This window comes from Phymastichus coffea, unplaced genomic scaffold (assembly GCF_024137745.1).
Source record: "Phymastichus coffea isolate CEN01 unplaced genomic scaffold, Cenicafe_Pcof_1.1 PCOF00157, whole genome shotgun sequence".
NCBI classification, from domain to species: Eukaryota; Metazoa; Arthropoda; class Insecta; order Hymenoptera; family Eulophidae; genus Phymastichus; species Phymastichus coffea.
The window spans coordinates 266,830-283,676 of NW_026706968.1; the positions used below are offsets into that span (position 1 = coordinate 266,830).

General features: G+C 35.5%; 2 protein-coding genes across 2 annotated transcripts; both read left to right on the top strand.

The window, feature by feature from the left end:
• Positions 1-3,021: 3,021 nt before the first annotated feature.
• On the top strand, positions 3,022-10,639 carry LOC131672725 (uncharacterized). The gene is made up of 5 exons (XM_058950140.1): positions 3,022-3,167; positions 4,084-4,217; positions 4,926-5,170; positions 6,282-6,414; positions 9,567-10,639. Exons 3-5 carry the CDS (start codon positions 4,948-4,950, stop codon positions 9,736-9,738), a joined length of 528 nt encoding a protein of 175 aa, XP_058806123.1. The 5' UTR covers positions 3,022-3,167; positions 4,084-4,217; positions 4,926-4,947; the 3' UTR covers positions 9,739-10,639.
• Positions 10,640-12,946: 2,307 nt separating this feature from the next.
• LOC131672726 (uncharacterized) lies at positions 12,947-16,380 on the top strand. The gene is made up of 4 exons (XM_058950141.1): positions 12,947-13,048; positions 13,360-13,564; positions 14,230-14,431; positions 16,242-16,380. Exons 2-4 carry the CDS (start codon positions 13,372-13,374, stop codon positions 16,378-16,380), a joined length of 534 nt encoding a protein of 177 aa, XP_058806124.1. The 5' UTR covers positions 12,947-13,048; positions 13,360-13,371.
• Positions 16,381-16,847: the final 467 nt, after the last annotated feature.

A 16,847-nucleotide genomic window follows, 5' to 3' on the forward strand; every position in this document is an offset into this window, starting at 1 on the left:
ATATAGAGATTAGATGATATCGTCGCCCTGAAAGACAAACGTGCAGAATATGAAGACGTAATCATTAAAACGGTCGGTAGAAAAAAATTACAATGAACTTTCTTCTCGTTATCTTTGATAGTTATAATATACATGTTTATTTTAGAAAGGAACACAAAAGACCACTACGAAACAGTTGAATAACGAGGTGAATTTAATTGTTAATTTTATAGTTAAAGCGATTAATAATAATCTGCACATTTATATTTATATAAAATGTTGATAGATAAAGAAGTTAAATTTGGAGCACGACTGTACAGTACAAAAACTGAATGATCTTAAGAAATTTTTAGAAAAGGTAAATACATACGAGTACGCGACAACAACTTTTCAATAGATTTTATTCAAGATTATTTTATTATTTAAATTCATTTTCATATAAATTTCAGTGGAAACTACGAAAAAGTGTCAGTAATGTAGGACAAAAAATGTGCTTCAGAGGAGGATCTCCTAATGAATTTGAAAATTCGGATAATCAATTTGAAGATGTAAAGGTACTACTCGTACTCCATAGAGATAGGATATAAAGAAATCTTATGCATATTTGCAGGCTTTAGAACCAAAGTAGTATTATCATACTCTAGTTATTTGTTTACTAGAAGTTTTTCATTTTATGTTTGAAAGATCGTTTGTTTTTAAACTTCATTATTTGATATTCGATAAGAACATGTTTCGTACAAACTAGCTGCGTATCATACGACTGTTTATAAGGTAAGTATATGAAGGTGACTCACGGAACTCCAAACATGAAAGTCTTACATACATCCCATAAGAAACTAAGTCATCCCATCAAAGTTGGAAACGGTATTTCCATCAATTAGCCGTAGGAATAATTACCGCAAGTGCTTGAAGGAGCGAGCTTATACATACAGTTGCTCGGTGGTGCGTTTAAAGGTGCTCGAGCCTTCGTTCCCGCCGTTGGAGCCGCCGGAGCCACCGCCACGCAAGTTCGGGGTCTTTGCGCGACCGCCTGCGCCTTGTACTACATCCCCGAAAATCGGATTCAAGTAACCAAGTCTCAAGGAAACTTGCTATCGAGGTATACATGCTGCGTCTTAACCACGAGATACCGGTAGTTCGGCTTTGCCTCATTAGCTGATTAAATGTCACGTGTTTTATGCGTTTCCTTTGTTCAATTTCATCAAATGCTCTCTGTGGAGTTTCCTTCACGTTGTATAGCAGATTATAAATTTGATAATTTTTGACAGCTCCAAAGTCATTTCCTATTATTTTCTTGATATTTTATTGAATTAAAATGACTATTATTTGAACAACCTTCATGTGAAATTCAATTTATCCGATTCCGCTGTTCAAGAAATTTTCACGGTAATGCCCTTTTAATCTAATTTATTGCAATTAGAAACTTGTTATAAACAAACTATGAAATTTTAATAACGTCAATGTAAAATTAGAAATTTAAATCGATCAAGGTTGAAGAAATCGAAAGTACTTGCTATGATGTAATGCCTATTCGGATATTCATTATGTAATTCGTTCTGAAATTTTTCTAGTAACTGGGATAATATTTGAGTTCTAATGTTACCTGTCAAGCTGAAAAATCTAATGTTATACTCGAGGCTAGATGATTATAGTGCATTAATTATCCAGTATTCGGTTTAGATACCTATTTTTTCTGTTATCTTTGAAATTTCCGTTTCTGTAACTTTGTTAAATTAGTGACGTAATATCCAATCTAGTTTGTGCAAGCGTGGAAGATAAAATTAAAGATATATAAGCTCCCTGATCAATTATAGTTTTATTTCATAGCAATCGCGCTGCTTTGAAAGATTTGAATTTTTTAGTGCATCAAATTTTCGCAGTACAAATAGATGTAATCTCGACAGTTCTTATCTGTAATACATTAAGAAGTAATGCATATGGAAAAACCCTAATAAAACTATAATCCATTGATAAAAGAAACTTATTACCGTAGTTATACAACGAAAAAGTTCGACTACTCATTGCAAAGTCGACTTTCATCAAAACATCAATCGTGAACCGCGCGACATTGTGAGTTGAATTTCATCGAGACCTTTCACTCTAGTCTCGCTCTGTCAATCAGCTGTTTCTTCACCAAATTACAAGTTTTGCAAAAAGAAACGAAGAGAAACAACAAAGTGAAAAACATTTTTTCCTGACAATCACTGCGTACTGTATATTCACATATATATAGATACGTGGATGCGGATGATGACCCCGAGAGTTTCTCGATCATACTTTGCGGCTATCCAAGGCGAACTAGTGCTCGCAATCTCGGATACACTGCTGGATATAAAAAAATGATAACAAGTTCTCTCTCTCTCTCTCTCTCTCTCTCTCTCTCTCTCACTCTCTCTCTCTCCCTCCCTCTCTCTCTCTAGTACGTTGTACCCAGAAAAAGACACGAGTAAACGAGTTTTTCGGATGCAAAAAAAGTTTTTCCAGCTTGATGTGAAAAGCGCCATGAAAGCTTGCAGATTTATTTATGAGGTGGAAATATCCAGCGAGATTAATATATATTTTTAATCTCGACCTTTCCATCACTCCATTTTCTTGTTCCTTGTGGTGAATCTTATTCGTACACTGACAATAAAATCTAAGAAATTGCAGTACAAAGTGACTGTGGTCAATTGATCAGCGTTTCATAAGTGATCGACAAAAAACGATTAAAATAATAAATAAACAATATAAAAATAAATTAAGAACTTTTAATAGACACAGGAATAAAAAACAGCGCCATATACATAAACAAAACGTGCTCATAGAGAAACCGCGCCGCGAGTTGTCCGTCAACGCAATTTTATACGAAGAAATTAGAATGCCAAGCATGTGAAGTCGAGCCACTGAAATTCGCACGCACTTTACAAACAATCCTCGGCTCGAGTTAAAGGTATGTTCGAGAATACGCACAGTAGTCGGTCGTGTAGGCTTGAGTAAGCGCGTTGCGAGTAAGTGAGCGAGCGAACGCTGAACCTATAGTCGGCGAACGGCTGCGAAGTAACTTTCACTGGAGTCAAGCAAGCAGGGAGCGAAGGCGGCCTTAGGAGCACGAGGAGGCCCCGTCGAGTCACTCGCCGCTGTTCCACGAGTCGAGAGGCAAGCTGTTTGCCGCGCTAAGGCAGCACTCCGTTTTTTTTTTAATCGAGATCGTAAGTGCACTTATTGAATAATATCAGTGCGACGGTGTCTTATAGTTGTATTGCTGATCCCTATTTTGCGTTTCAATTATTTTTCGAGTTGTGTCTAAGTGTAACGGTTGAGTGGCGAATAAAAATTTTTAATTACGAATTATAGATAGAAAAACATACAGCATCGATCAAATAATACAGTTTCAAAGTGCGCGTTACTATTTCTTTGAATATTTATGTCTAATGAAATTATTCGCGACTTATACGATGCTCACCACAGTGCAAAGCATTTCGAGTATTGCATTGACAATCAGTTTAATTTTAACATAAGTTGAATGTTATGGCAGCTCTTACTGGTTATTTCTGCGTGGAAAATACCAACGAACCGCGCGCGCAAGTGCAAGCATTGAAAGTAAAAGTCATTTATAAAGAGCTCTGCACTCTTACTTTCAAACGTCTTTCGTGATATTACGGAAATCGGTACGCGATGTTTTTCACTCAAATTTGAAAAGTACGACAATGGAATTCTTTCGTTTCGAATTTTTTTCTCGTCTAGAGTATATTTAGCTCGGGTAGTTTTATCAAATAATTATGGAAAATCGTTTGTTTAACCGACAACAGTCTTCCATGACGTACTATGAGCCTGTTATGTTAATTAGTTGTCATGTAGAAATTTAATATTAGTGAAATTAAATCGTAGACTATATTTGAACATTTTTACCTATCAAATCTATAATATGTATCTGTTACCAATCTCGCTTTTCAAAAATCAGAGTACTAGGAACAATAAGCCAACGGGAATATTTGGACGTGTATCAAACGTAAACAAACGAAATCGACCCCCAAAAAAGTTCTAATTAATTTTATATGTCGAGTCCCCCGCCAATAATAAGAAGTTTCTCGTATTAATGCATGACATGAATGATATGTCGAGCAGATACCGTGTCCACACTAGCACATTTCCGAGGTTGTCTGAAGAAAGTGGAAGTAACAAAGAGAGTGAGTGCGCAGCAGCAACAGCAACTAAGAAAACGGGCGTCGCTTACAGCGGCATTCCAGACTTTTGCGAAGGTTAATTGCAAAGATTCTATTTTGTACAATCAGTACTTTTACTTTCGTGCGTGATCAAATTTCCAATATAAACCGGATACTTGTTTTTTTTTTTATTTCAATGACATTGTGTATAATATATATTGCGTGTTTTAAGCGACCTTGCTGTTGTTTCCTGTAATTCAATGAGAGATGATCTTTTTCATGCCGAAAATTGAAAATTGTTGTATTATTAATTGTTGTATTATGTTTAATGATTTGATTATATAAACAATCGCTTACGATAGCATGTAAATGTATATTTTTAATTTCATCTAATAATAATTATTGCATATAGTTAAAGTTACTGATTTTACGCAGTTACATTTTGACTTGATTGCAAATTTCTCGAGTGACATTAATGCACACAAAGCTGCAGTAGAATTTCTTTTTTATCTCAACTGTCTGACATAAATACACGACTACAGTTCGTTCTTGAACCAAATAAATCAAGTTTTCTATTGTTTTCAATTCTGTTTGTATGGAAATGAAAGTTGATTAAAAAAATTTATAAACAAAGTTTATATATAGAAAACATGTGTCGAGTTCTGCACCTGAAATTTCGCATTTTTGTATACATACATAAATCGAGATACTTTCCCTACTCGAAAATTCGATGAAAAAAAGAAAGACCGATTTCACAATTGATCAAAATAAATTCAAATTGATTATTCCAACGTAAATTTTTAGATACAAAAGTTCAAACACAATAATGTTGGATACTAGTACAGTGAGACTAGTAATCTTTGTCGGTGTGGTATTTGCATTTGCCGGTGACCATATTGCCCTAATACAATCCTTATGGGGAGGCGGAAATGAGGATAGAAATCAAACGGACAGTTTGAGAAGGTTACCTGAAGGACTATCGAAGGACGGATTAAATTTTGAGCGCATGGTCTTTGCTACTTCGAAAAAAAATCTGCAAGAGGAAAATGGTAAGTTTTTTGATCGATTAGTATTCTGAACGACGTAAACTATTGAGATTTTGTTGTCAAGGCATAGAAGACTTATAGCAATAAAGGATGACTTTGACGTTGTTGCGTTTGGTACCAAAATTTATTTATTTGCTTTTCTAAATTCGTTATTTACCCTGTTATTTCACTGAATTGATATCGTTGGTTGACAGCTTTATCTTAAAATTCGTAAATTATTATTTTATTACATACACAATATCTTTGAAACATAGCCTGTTTCTATTTTCTTATCATTGAAAAATTCTTCTCATGATCGTTCGTCCAACTGGCGTACGTTTCAATATTTGAAAAATTATAGCAACATGTTTAACATTCGCGATATTGGATGGAAACGAACAATAGTGTATCTCCTTAAGAGCTCGTACATAGCACTTTGCAAGGCTAATGCGCATAAGCTCATTTTTTACGTGAAATTTTCTGCTATTATACAATCCATTGTTTATGAAATTCAAGTACATCTTTTCTTCAAACTTTTCTTGTAACTTGAGGCAAAATTCTTTCAATAAGATGGAAAAAGAACATTTATTTAGTTTTGTATTAAAACTCATTTCTACAAACTCGATTTATTTTCTCACTCACTAATCCCTTGGAGATGAAGATGTCAGTGTTAGGATAAAAGGAAAGCTATTTTGTATCTGTTGCTTTGGCTGTTTTACAATTAGACTGCATTGATATTAGTCTTAGCACTTTCTACTAAAGTTTCAACCAAGGTATTGCTAGATGAATCGGAAACTTCCATAAATCAGATTCAACGGTTACAGCAGACTGAGTCTATTTTAATAGCGGAAAAAGTAAAAAAAACACTAAAATTTCCACTTACAGACACTTAAACACAGACAGAGCAGACGAGACATCAGAACTGTCCTGCTGGTATATCTGGCAGTAATAAGACACGACAGAATTTGATTAAAAAACGAAAGTAAACGTAAGGCGTGTTTGCATATATTTTGTGGCGCGTGTGACAAATAAAATATTCAATCAGCGCTAACGAGCGCGACGTGTGTACGTATGCAGTTGCGCACCGGTGCCTAATTGAGGTTTTAATATTGCATGTGTCATTACTGCTCCACAGCAATCACTAGGCGCGCCAAGATGATGACGACCATCAAGACGGCCTGTTTGCCCAAACTCATTTGCGAACTGACGTCTATCGCGCACCAGGATCAGTTGAGCGAAATGGAACGCTCGCTCCTCAACTTAATCAGGTAACATGAATTTTCATTAGAGCACGGTTAATCTTGTGAGCACCACGACGACGAGAACAGACGACAGAGAGACATAGAGAGAGAGAGAGAGAGAGAGAGAGAGAGAGAGAGAGAGAGAGAGAGAGAGAGAGAGAGAGGAAGGAATCTCTTCTTACGTATAATACGTAAGCTTGTGTGACGTCATTTGCTCGTGAGAGTCATTCTAGATTTTTTCATATAGAATAGTCAGATGCTGCTTATTAAAATTCATAGTATTTTAGTCGTCATTAGAAAAAAATATACGTTTTAATTCGGTATGTGTAAACTCTGTTCCGTCTTCACTCACTTCGGAAGAAAAGTCATAATGAAAATGTTAATTTCGACGAATACCGAAATTAGATTTGCGAATGAATACTTAAATCACGTTTTCACCTACTCAGAACTTCAATTAAGTTTTATGCCCCAAAACCGTTAGAAGATAGGCAAGAAGCAAAACTATGACCGCAAATTTTTTTAAATTTCACTTTCTCTTCACATTATTTGCAGATTGCTGCATTCCATATCACCATTGCTTTTAATTTCTGCCTCAAGAACTTTATATTCTTCATTTCAAAGATATATAATAATGTCTATGTCGACCGCGAATTTATCTGCGTTCAAAGTCGTATGAATATTTCTACGTCAGTTTATTCTGAAACAATGCATACATTCTCCACAGAGAATAATGCATTAACTTTACCAGATCTGTTTTTCGATCGCTGGCAAAACAGATGGAAAGCGGCCGCCCCGAAAATTGGATAATTTTAACGCAGAGACGGATAATCGCAATTCTCGGCCACGCAAAATAGTGAAGTTTACGCATTATGCTGCACACATAGCGAGTAACAATAAATTGATGCTCCGAATACATCTTGTTTTGCATGGCATTTTCGTTTGTCATTGAGCCATGCTAAATAATGGCCGAGACTACTCGTCGGCTCTCTATTACTTTTGCAAAAATCGAGCCGAGCGTACGCGCACCCACGATTATTTGACCGACAATCGGCTTTCGTTGCGAGCAGCCGATGATAATGCCATGTTTTTCGCCTAATGAATGGCACATCGATGGTCATTTATTTGCTGAAATGCCAATTGTGATAATTCATCGTTCCACCATGTACTTTGCCAAGTTTTCAATATTATGCTATTGAGTTTATCTGCATCGAGTTTTCAAATTGAAATTTCCATTCCATCTATTCTTGATGTAGTACTAGTAGAAAGAGAAAATTATTTGTAGCTACTATTGATTTTAAAAACAGTGTAAGTCCACGGCGATACGGAAAAATACTGCCTTGAAAAAACAGTGTGATATAACAAGGATATTTTGAAGAAGAAACCGGATTTCACGACAGCTACATTTCCGAGAGACTTCGATTCAAATCTGAATGCTGTTGGTGAAAGTAAAGAGTCGCTGTGATTATGTAAACGCATGACTTCCAAAAATACTCGACACGTACATGTCTTTGGTTGTAGACGAACTCACTTGCGTTTTCTATTGAGAAGATTATTTAATCCTTGGACTTTCTTCGAGTAAAGATGATGCAATTGGCCAGGCTTCTTGACTAACATACCAAGTAGTTGAGCACATTAAATATACCAATTCTCTTCTTCTACTATCAAGCTTAACTTACTTAAAGAATATGAAATGTGTATTAACATTTTTTTCTAAAAAATCATTGTAAAACGTGTATATTGCAGTTGTAAAACAACTGCAATATACACGTAAAAAAATGGTTACGACAGATCGTAAAGATGTGCTGAGTGATGAGAAATGCTTGTGTGGTATTATTCGCTACATGAACGTTTTAAAATAAGTCCATGACAATTTTAAAAGCCAGAAGATAAAAGTATAATACTATGCAATAGTGAGTCAACTCGATATTAGAAAGAGTCTAGAAATAACTTCTAATCAGTTTGAAAAATATAAAACACACATTAAATTTACGCACATAAACTTTAGTAAAATCAACTATTTATTTTTTAACAAGTGAAATGTCTCATTAACTTTAATCACAGAAAACTATTATATTACCGTCACAAAAAACGATCAAGAGTCAGAATCCATCAATCCTGTGATGATAAAAGCATTTTTGCATCACATCGTCTGTAGCAATTTCATCAAGTTCAATCGATTGGGCAGTTTAACTCGAGACGCATCTCTTTATACTCGAATGTTTAATGCTCCGGAAAGTTTTTCGGAGCTTTATATTTACTTTTATGCGGGCGTAAACGCAAGACGCGCGCTTTATTGGAAGGATCTTTCGAAGTCAAAATCGATCAAAATGATAAAAAAAAAGAAGAAGCTAGGAAGACGACGCCTCGTTATATGCATGCACGTACGAGAAAGTCGTAAAGAGTCGTCCCCTAATAGGCGCAACGTCGTGACGGAATCGTTGTCGTCGTCGATTCGTCTTAGTGTACTCTATTTCTTTCTGTTAGTCGTCCATTTTTTTATCTGGTTCGCTTCCTTTAGTTCTTTGCTCGCAGAATATTATGGAGGTTTCGATCTTAACGTGCCAATATGAATTGTACACAACGCACCCCTTAGTATGTATACTTCTGTATGAATGAAAGTACAAATTCAGTTGTTTATACTTTCTGAAAGTTGTGTGAAAGTAAATTAAAATATATGAATGGTTCTTTTTTGCATGAAAAATCGATTGCTTTAATCGCACGAAAAGACTATAATTATTTTGTATCTAACTCAGCCAAGCAGCGGAAATCATTTATTATGATGTTGTTTAACCAAAGTTTACTGAATTTTACAATCGAAAAATGTACAATGAATGAACGATCGTTACATGGACACCGATCACATAATTTACTGAAGTATGGTGAAGCAAAAAAATGATAAATCATCTATTGATTCTTTGAAGAAAACTCTATCGTATGTATCGTATGTATTACACTGAAGTGAGAGAATCACGCAACAGCGCTTTAAACTGGTCGGCATTAAGAAGGAAAGACTCGGCATTAATCGAAGTGCAATTATATCGGGGAGCGCGAAATTATACCGATGGAAAGAAAAAGGAGAACAGACCTTGAGCCGGTTCACCGCGGCGACACATTTGCGCTCACGTACACATGCACATAATGATTCAATATATATATAATGATTAATTTATTGTTTTCAGAGATACGAGTCTGAGTACTATGGCAGAAGTAACATCAAGGTATCATTTTGCGGCGCACATGGGTCAACTGATATCAGGCATCGAGGGCCAGGGATGTCACAATTTTTATCCAACTTGTCCACTTCCTAGTGCCAGCGTCTTAAACATGATGAAGAAACTACGATTTAAGTAATGATAAAATTTTTATTGTTCATCAAGACATCTGGATACTACACGATTATAAGTGACGACTTGAAGATATAAAAAATCGAAGTCAAAAAGAAAAGTCGATAAATATTTAAACTGCGAAGTGAACTGACAAAACATTGCACTATAATGGTTCTTTGTAAACTACATATAAAGCTGTGATAATCGCTTTTCATACCTATTAATTAAGTTTCTGTCCATTTCTTGATATTTTTTATCGTTAAATTTACTGTAAAGCGTAGAAAATACTGATGTGTACATAAGTAGCGATACGTCATGTTTGTAAATGTCAAGATTACTTGTAACAACTTATACGTTAATTTTATCTCCGCTGCTAACTCTTATACTAGTCGAAGTATTGTTTACAATATTAAGAAGTACTAATTCCTTCGATTTTATAATTTCCATTTAATGCATAGCGACTAGATTAATAAGACTCACTATGTATTAATTAAATAAAATTGTTAGATAATGCAAATTAACGATTTTTTCTACTGTTATTCTTCAGCAAATGTTTCTCAATCTTAAATTTAAAAAGTTTTTGCATTTACATTATATCGATGGATTGTACTTGAAAATAATAGGCATTAAAATTGTTTCATTTACCATATTTTTATTTCAATATACTCGTTGATTTTAATATATTTTACGAGAATTGTACTTTACTTATTAATTTTATTAAAAAACGATAACTTAAAAAAATGTGTACAACCACCGTGACACAATTAAAATGTAAATATTAAAATGCACAGGTATCAAAAGAACTGCTTGTTTATTTTTAGTTAAATTAATTAACATACATTGATTAATAATCGATAACTACTATACAGTAAATATAAGCTTATTTTATCTAAATATATCAATTCATTAAACTAAGACCCAGTTGTTACTCGTAAATTATACATCCCTTACAATTCTTTATATTGTTTTATTAATAAATGGATAATGTTATTTGTCTTATAATTTACTCTGATCAAATGTATTTTCGAATTTACTCTGTGAAGAAATGTGTTAGTTATTTTAATAAAATTAATATTCTATTAAATTGAGATGAAAAATTAATATTTCATTTGATAGACATATATGCATTTAAATTTATTTTCAAAAGCTGAAGTAACCCTCATAATTTTTATTTTATGGAAATAAAATTGACTGCCAATTGTTCAAATAAACTGGAATTATTGTCTAAAAGTATAGTTAATTTTTCTATATTTTGAGATTCTGATAAATATGCAGACATAATGAACGAAGATTATATCAAATTTATAAATATTCAATACCTTAGTACTTTTAACAGAATACGTAAATTGCAGTTATTGAAAATATTTTGAGTGAACAAAATCATTAAAAACATTTTTAAGCAGTAGTCTGAAATAGAAAATGATTAAATTTTCAATGCACAAGGTGTTAGAATGTACGCATTGAAAATAAAATTATCAATACATGCTGATACTACCAATAAACTATGATCAATTTGAAATTGCGTCAAGCAAACTTTAAAGGTCTACAGATAAATCATTATAATAATGTACCAATAGAAATATTGTATCAAAATTGAAAAAAAGAACTCATGCAATTTGTACAATAATACGTTTTGAAATTTGATAAAAATGCATAAAATAAATATAAAAGTATGTGTATTCCTTCATATTGCAAATTACAAAAGTACACAAACTAAAAATAAATGTTAGAAATTATCATTATAAAATCCAAAGTATTTATCAATCAGAATTTCACAAAATTGATATGTATGCTAGTTAGCACGTACATCGTACTTGAAAGCTATTGATGATGATCGACCTTGTTGGTTAGGCACGTAGAGGCTCTTTCAACATAACGAAACAATCGCTGGTTAAGTCGCAATGCATATACACAGGTATGGTGGTAGTGGCACACGCGATATTGGTTTCGCAAGCCCCAAGACACACTAGCTGATTCGGAGAGGGGCACACTACGACTTTCTCCGACTTTAGTGCAGAGCTTGCCCGGCTATCGCCATTCGGCGTTCAGTTTTTATCACCTGCGGAGGTCGGTCCATCTTAACTCTGCTGTGTCTTCTAAATTCATCACAAATTTGTTCAATATTTATTCATCGAGTGGTGAGTATACAATATTAAGCCTCAACAATTGTTCGGCAAAAGACATTCACTTTTACATTGCATCGTCAGAAAAGAGAGTACAAGTGCGAGTAAGAGTCAAGTTTACTTTCTGCGATTATATAACGGAAAAAGGAAGTCGAAAGTGTCTTCGGCGAGGCGTTCAGCTGCTGACGGAGAGCCGCTTCGGGATATCCCGCGTGTGCGTTCTTGACTCTCTAGCCACGTGTTCGCTTTTCGCTAAACTGCATATTTCCGAAATTAATATTGTTTATTGATCGCTGTGTAAGTGGCGATCAGTGCTTCGTACAATCACCTAGCTGTACTTGATTAACTCAAGCGGGGTCGCTAAATATGTAAAACCAGTAGTCTTTGCGAGCCAACAATTTTTGGATTATGAAAATATTAGGAATCGAATTAAAATTTCAAGCAAGTTTTATTCTTCTCAAACTACAATGGTTAACTTCAATACTTTTAGTTTTATTTCGACTTACTCGGGTTAATATATTTGTTTGAAAATCATCAACATGAGACTCCTAACATTCTTCAATTCAAATAGCACTATGTTGATCTGTTTTGGAATTAACTTTAAGTAAAAATTAAACAAACGCAATTGCAATAATTTTCTTTCAATTAGATTGTATCATTTCCAGTTTAAGAAACTTGCATCAATAAATTTTTCACGCTATTTTAAATTTAGACATTGTAATTTCATGAACAGCACATCATTCAAACTGCTGTTACATTGTTTTCATCATTATCTCAAAGCCGTAAAAATAATTAAGAATACAGGAATTTTTCAAATGTGACCATGAAACATTTCGAGATAAAATAGTGAAGAAACGTGTCGATAAGAATAAAACTACGTAAAAGTGGAAACAAAAAAAGGAGGCAGAGCAAAAAAGGCAGAAAATAAGAGAGAAAAAGGACTAGCCTTTATCTGTGGAATTCCGATGCTACTTACTTGTGTAACAGTTGGAACTCTATGGCTGATAAGAAGTTTCAACGCGAAAAACAATTGGAGCTTAGGAAGATTAGCCCGTCATTTTCGACAGGAGCCTGTCCCATTAAACATCATCTTCTGAGCTAAGTACAAGTTACAGTTAGCAGACGCATTCAGATAAAGAGGCACTTGGAGGGATCGCTTCGTCTGCTGTCAGGATTGATCATCGAGTTGTTGCATTATTTTTGGATTCAATTGTTAGATCTGCAGCCACTCATCTCTCTAGCTCTTTGTTAATCTTTCAAGTGCATTTGTCATTGTCGTATTAATTGCTGTCACTAATAATAGTAATTAAATGTTATTGTACAGTACTTTGTGCGATTGTGCAAAGATTCAATAAATATTTATGTTGCGTATAATTATCAAGACATTATCAGTATATTTTTTAGTTCGTTATTATTGTCATGGTTGAAAAATAAGTGATCGTTGATAGCATTTTAATTTTCATCATTAATCAATACAAGAAAAAGAAATAAGATTGCAATGAGAGTGTATATCATTTTTTCAGATTTGAAAAAGAATGCAGCTAATAAGGGTATCAATGATCCTCGCGTGTTGTTTTTTTATTTTGAGTACCGTGTCGACAGCACCATCACCGCAATCCGAAGAACCCTTCTTCGAATTACCCGTTCAGCTGGTAGGTTTCCCAGTGATCATTGCAGCAGTACGCATCACCAATTTCGTGAAAAAACTAGCATACTCACTAAATCCACGTAAGTTAAAATTCTGTGCATGTACATGAATGCATTATGAAATAGTGAAAGTATTTCGATGAACATTGACAAACTTTAAATAGCGCGACAGTTGCCTTTTGAAGTCTGATAATGCCATTTGGAATGTGTTACAATATTGATTGATGGCTTAATCGTTTGAATGTTCATAGGAAACGGAAACGGCAATTGAAAGTGTAAAAAAAATTGAGGTGTATAGTGTGTTATTAAAAATCACGTTAACAAGCCTAGAGAACACATTCTAGTAAGTTCTCTTCTCGAAACTAACAAGGAAGTCGTGAGTTCCGTTAGTTCGCGTGTGGCATTCAGGTTGTAAGAGCGCGGCGCGCACCTATATGCGTACGCGCAAAACCTGGCATCCAGCAAAGCGAAAGCGAAAGTGTTCCACTTGCTGTCGACCTCTCGTAAACTAGACACGTGTAACAGCTTTGTAACAAGTTACTCATTTGATGCGACCTTCCTCTTCAGTGAATTCTACTAATTAGCGAAAGGTCACTGACGTGTAATACTGTTAGGAGTAATATTGATATATGTATATCGATTTCACAACGAAATCGCTTGTATGGGTTGGGTTACGAAAAAAAATTGGCTTAATAATAAAACCGTTTTGCAGTAGTATGTATTTATGAAAGTCTTTTTTTTTTCAGAAACCTACAAGAGTCGTACGAAGAGGACTTTGCCGAGACTACACGATGAGGAAATACTCGATGTCGATACTGTTGAAAAGAAGTTGGTAGCTGAACTTGGAGAAAATGTTTGCCTCTATGAGAGAATTTGTGCTAAATACGCTGAGACAACTCTTCAAAGAAGAAGCCGCGCTCGTGCACTTGAATGGGACCTGATATTCGGGTAAATATTTTAGTATTTAATTTTCTCCTGAGCCGAGAGTTTCCAGTGAAATGTTCAAAGTGTCATTGCTGCACAGCACAATCGCGGCAATTCTAGATTTAGAAGGTTTAAAATGATTAATTGCGGCATAACGACTTCCACGAAAGCGAATATACTCCGGCGAGTACTTTGGAAGAAGAGGTAAATGAGTATTTAATCGCCACCCCCATGGGACTCGATCGCAACGAGTTCAACAAAGTCAAATAAGCACTAGTTTGTCGCAAATTATATTGTAAGGAGAAAAAAATCTAGAAAAAAAATGAAGGAAAGAGAAAGGGATCAATTAGCGAGAGCGAAATTGGCCATTGGTCAAATGAAGCGTAAAACTGCGCGCGCTCTCTTTCATCGATAATTCCGTCGCAAAGTCTCAATTGCTTCGAGAAGTCGTTGTCTCCGAGGAAACCAGTAACCGACGAGCTCGACGCAGCGATAGGTCAATGTTTCTTACGGCACACAGAGGCGCGCGCCACATACAGCAAACGACGAAAGCCGCAAACTCGTCGCTATCCATTTAAAAAAAGAGCTCTTGGCTGAGGGGAGCACGCCTCTCTGACAGGTAGACACAGCGCATGTGGATAAAAAAAATCATCGCGAAAAAAAAACAATCACGAGAGCGCGCGAAAGGCACAATGAGTATGGCCTTTTGTCTCGGAGAATCGCGCAAATTGAATCGACTGTCAGAGCGAGATTAATCATAATAATGTGCTTTTAATTGAGAATTTTTGCGGTGTTTCCGCACTCGAGCGCTGGCGCGATAGCTATCACGCCTCTACACGTCGCTCCGATCGCAGATAAGCATTTCCACCTTGGTGTCATTTTACGTGGCAGCTCATTTTTACGCGACGAATATGCTTTCGGAATATCAGCACTTAACAACTGATCATTCAAAGTCATTTATGAAACTGATAATTTCGGCCGGTGCGTAGAGCAATAGCTTTATGGAAGGAATGGGCTTGCTTAGAATGCTTGCATCGATTCTCGGAGAAGGAGGGAAAAAAATATCCGACCCGGAATTCACGTGAACAAGGAGACGCATGGCCGAGCGCATCTACGGAATAAAGAAAACCGTTGCAAAGCAATCGGAATGCATTAGAGGGAGTTTGCGCGCTGCCATTAAGGTTTATCTGTTTCTGGCGTTACTTACAACAGAATTTAATGCGACTATATAGCCCCTGCGCCGAATAGAAATAGTGGACTTGGCGCGTGATCGGGCGCCCTATTACCAATCCCGAAATCGCTTTCCAACGAGGGGCGCCACTTTGTTCTTCGAGATTTACTAGGTAGACTCTCACTCTCTCTCTCTCTCTCTCTCTCTCTCTCTCTCTCTCTCTCTCTCTCTCTCTCTCGCGCGCGCGTCTCGCGTATACCGTTAATGCTTCGTGCCCTCTTCTTTCTTCTCTTCTACTTTATGCTCAGGCTGATCGCACGTGCTCTCTGCTTGGACAGCACTGATGAATTTGCGGATGACTATCGGTGTTTTGATTTTGAGTGGCTTATGAAACTTTAATATATGGTTATTGTTATCGTTTCAAGTTCGTTTGCTTAATGTTTTTTCATTAAAGATTTACATAGGGGAGTACCAGTTTCAAAATGATTATGTAACTTCTTGGAATAACTAAGTATTGCTTGTTTTCTTAATTTCAATCTATCCATTCAATCTCAATGGACATTCATGAGCGTTCAAGTCATCAGAAAATACAATCCCACGAGAATACCCAAATTCCTTGTTCAAACTAATGCATTGCGGGATTACTCTGTTAATGTGTTTCAGTGAATATAAATCTTCACCGGATATCATGAAGGAGAACTACCTATTGAGCGTATTCCTGGGCGACATCATCGGCAGTCCACGGCTTTGTCATCAGCTGGCGAAACGCGGAAGAGAATGCAGCATTCCTTTGTCAGATTGATTGCATGCCCTACGCAAGTCTTTAATCAAAGATAAATTTATATACTTCAATTCGCAGAATCTTACGTTGTTAGTTCAGAATTTTACAAAAGAATAGAATTCATCCAGCGACTTGCTGTGCTGATATAAACATTTTTGGTTTTCGTGCTATGATTTATTTTCAAAAATAAAAGTTTTATTGTATCATTTGGCGTTCTTTTTACAATGTTATATATTATATGCGAACGTACAAGAGAAATTTCATGAAAATCTAAAATGAGCACAAAGCCATTCGTTTCCGAGTTAACAAAACAGAGTAAAGTCGCGTGCAAACACTGTAAATACAGAGTATAAGTCTTATAGAATAAATGACTGTAGTTGAAATAAAAAAACAATGCGCGTCGAAGGAAACGTTTGTATTTACTACTCACATAAGCAGACCTCGACCTATGCGCTCATGAAAGCTTTCTCCTCGAGAATGAAGTAATC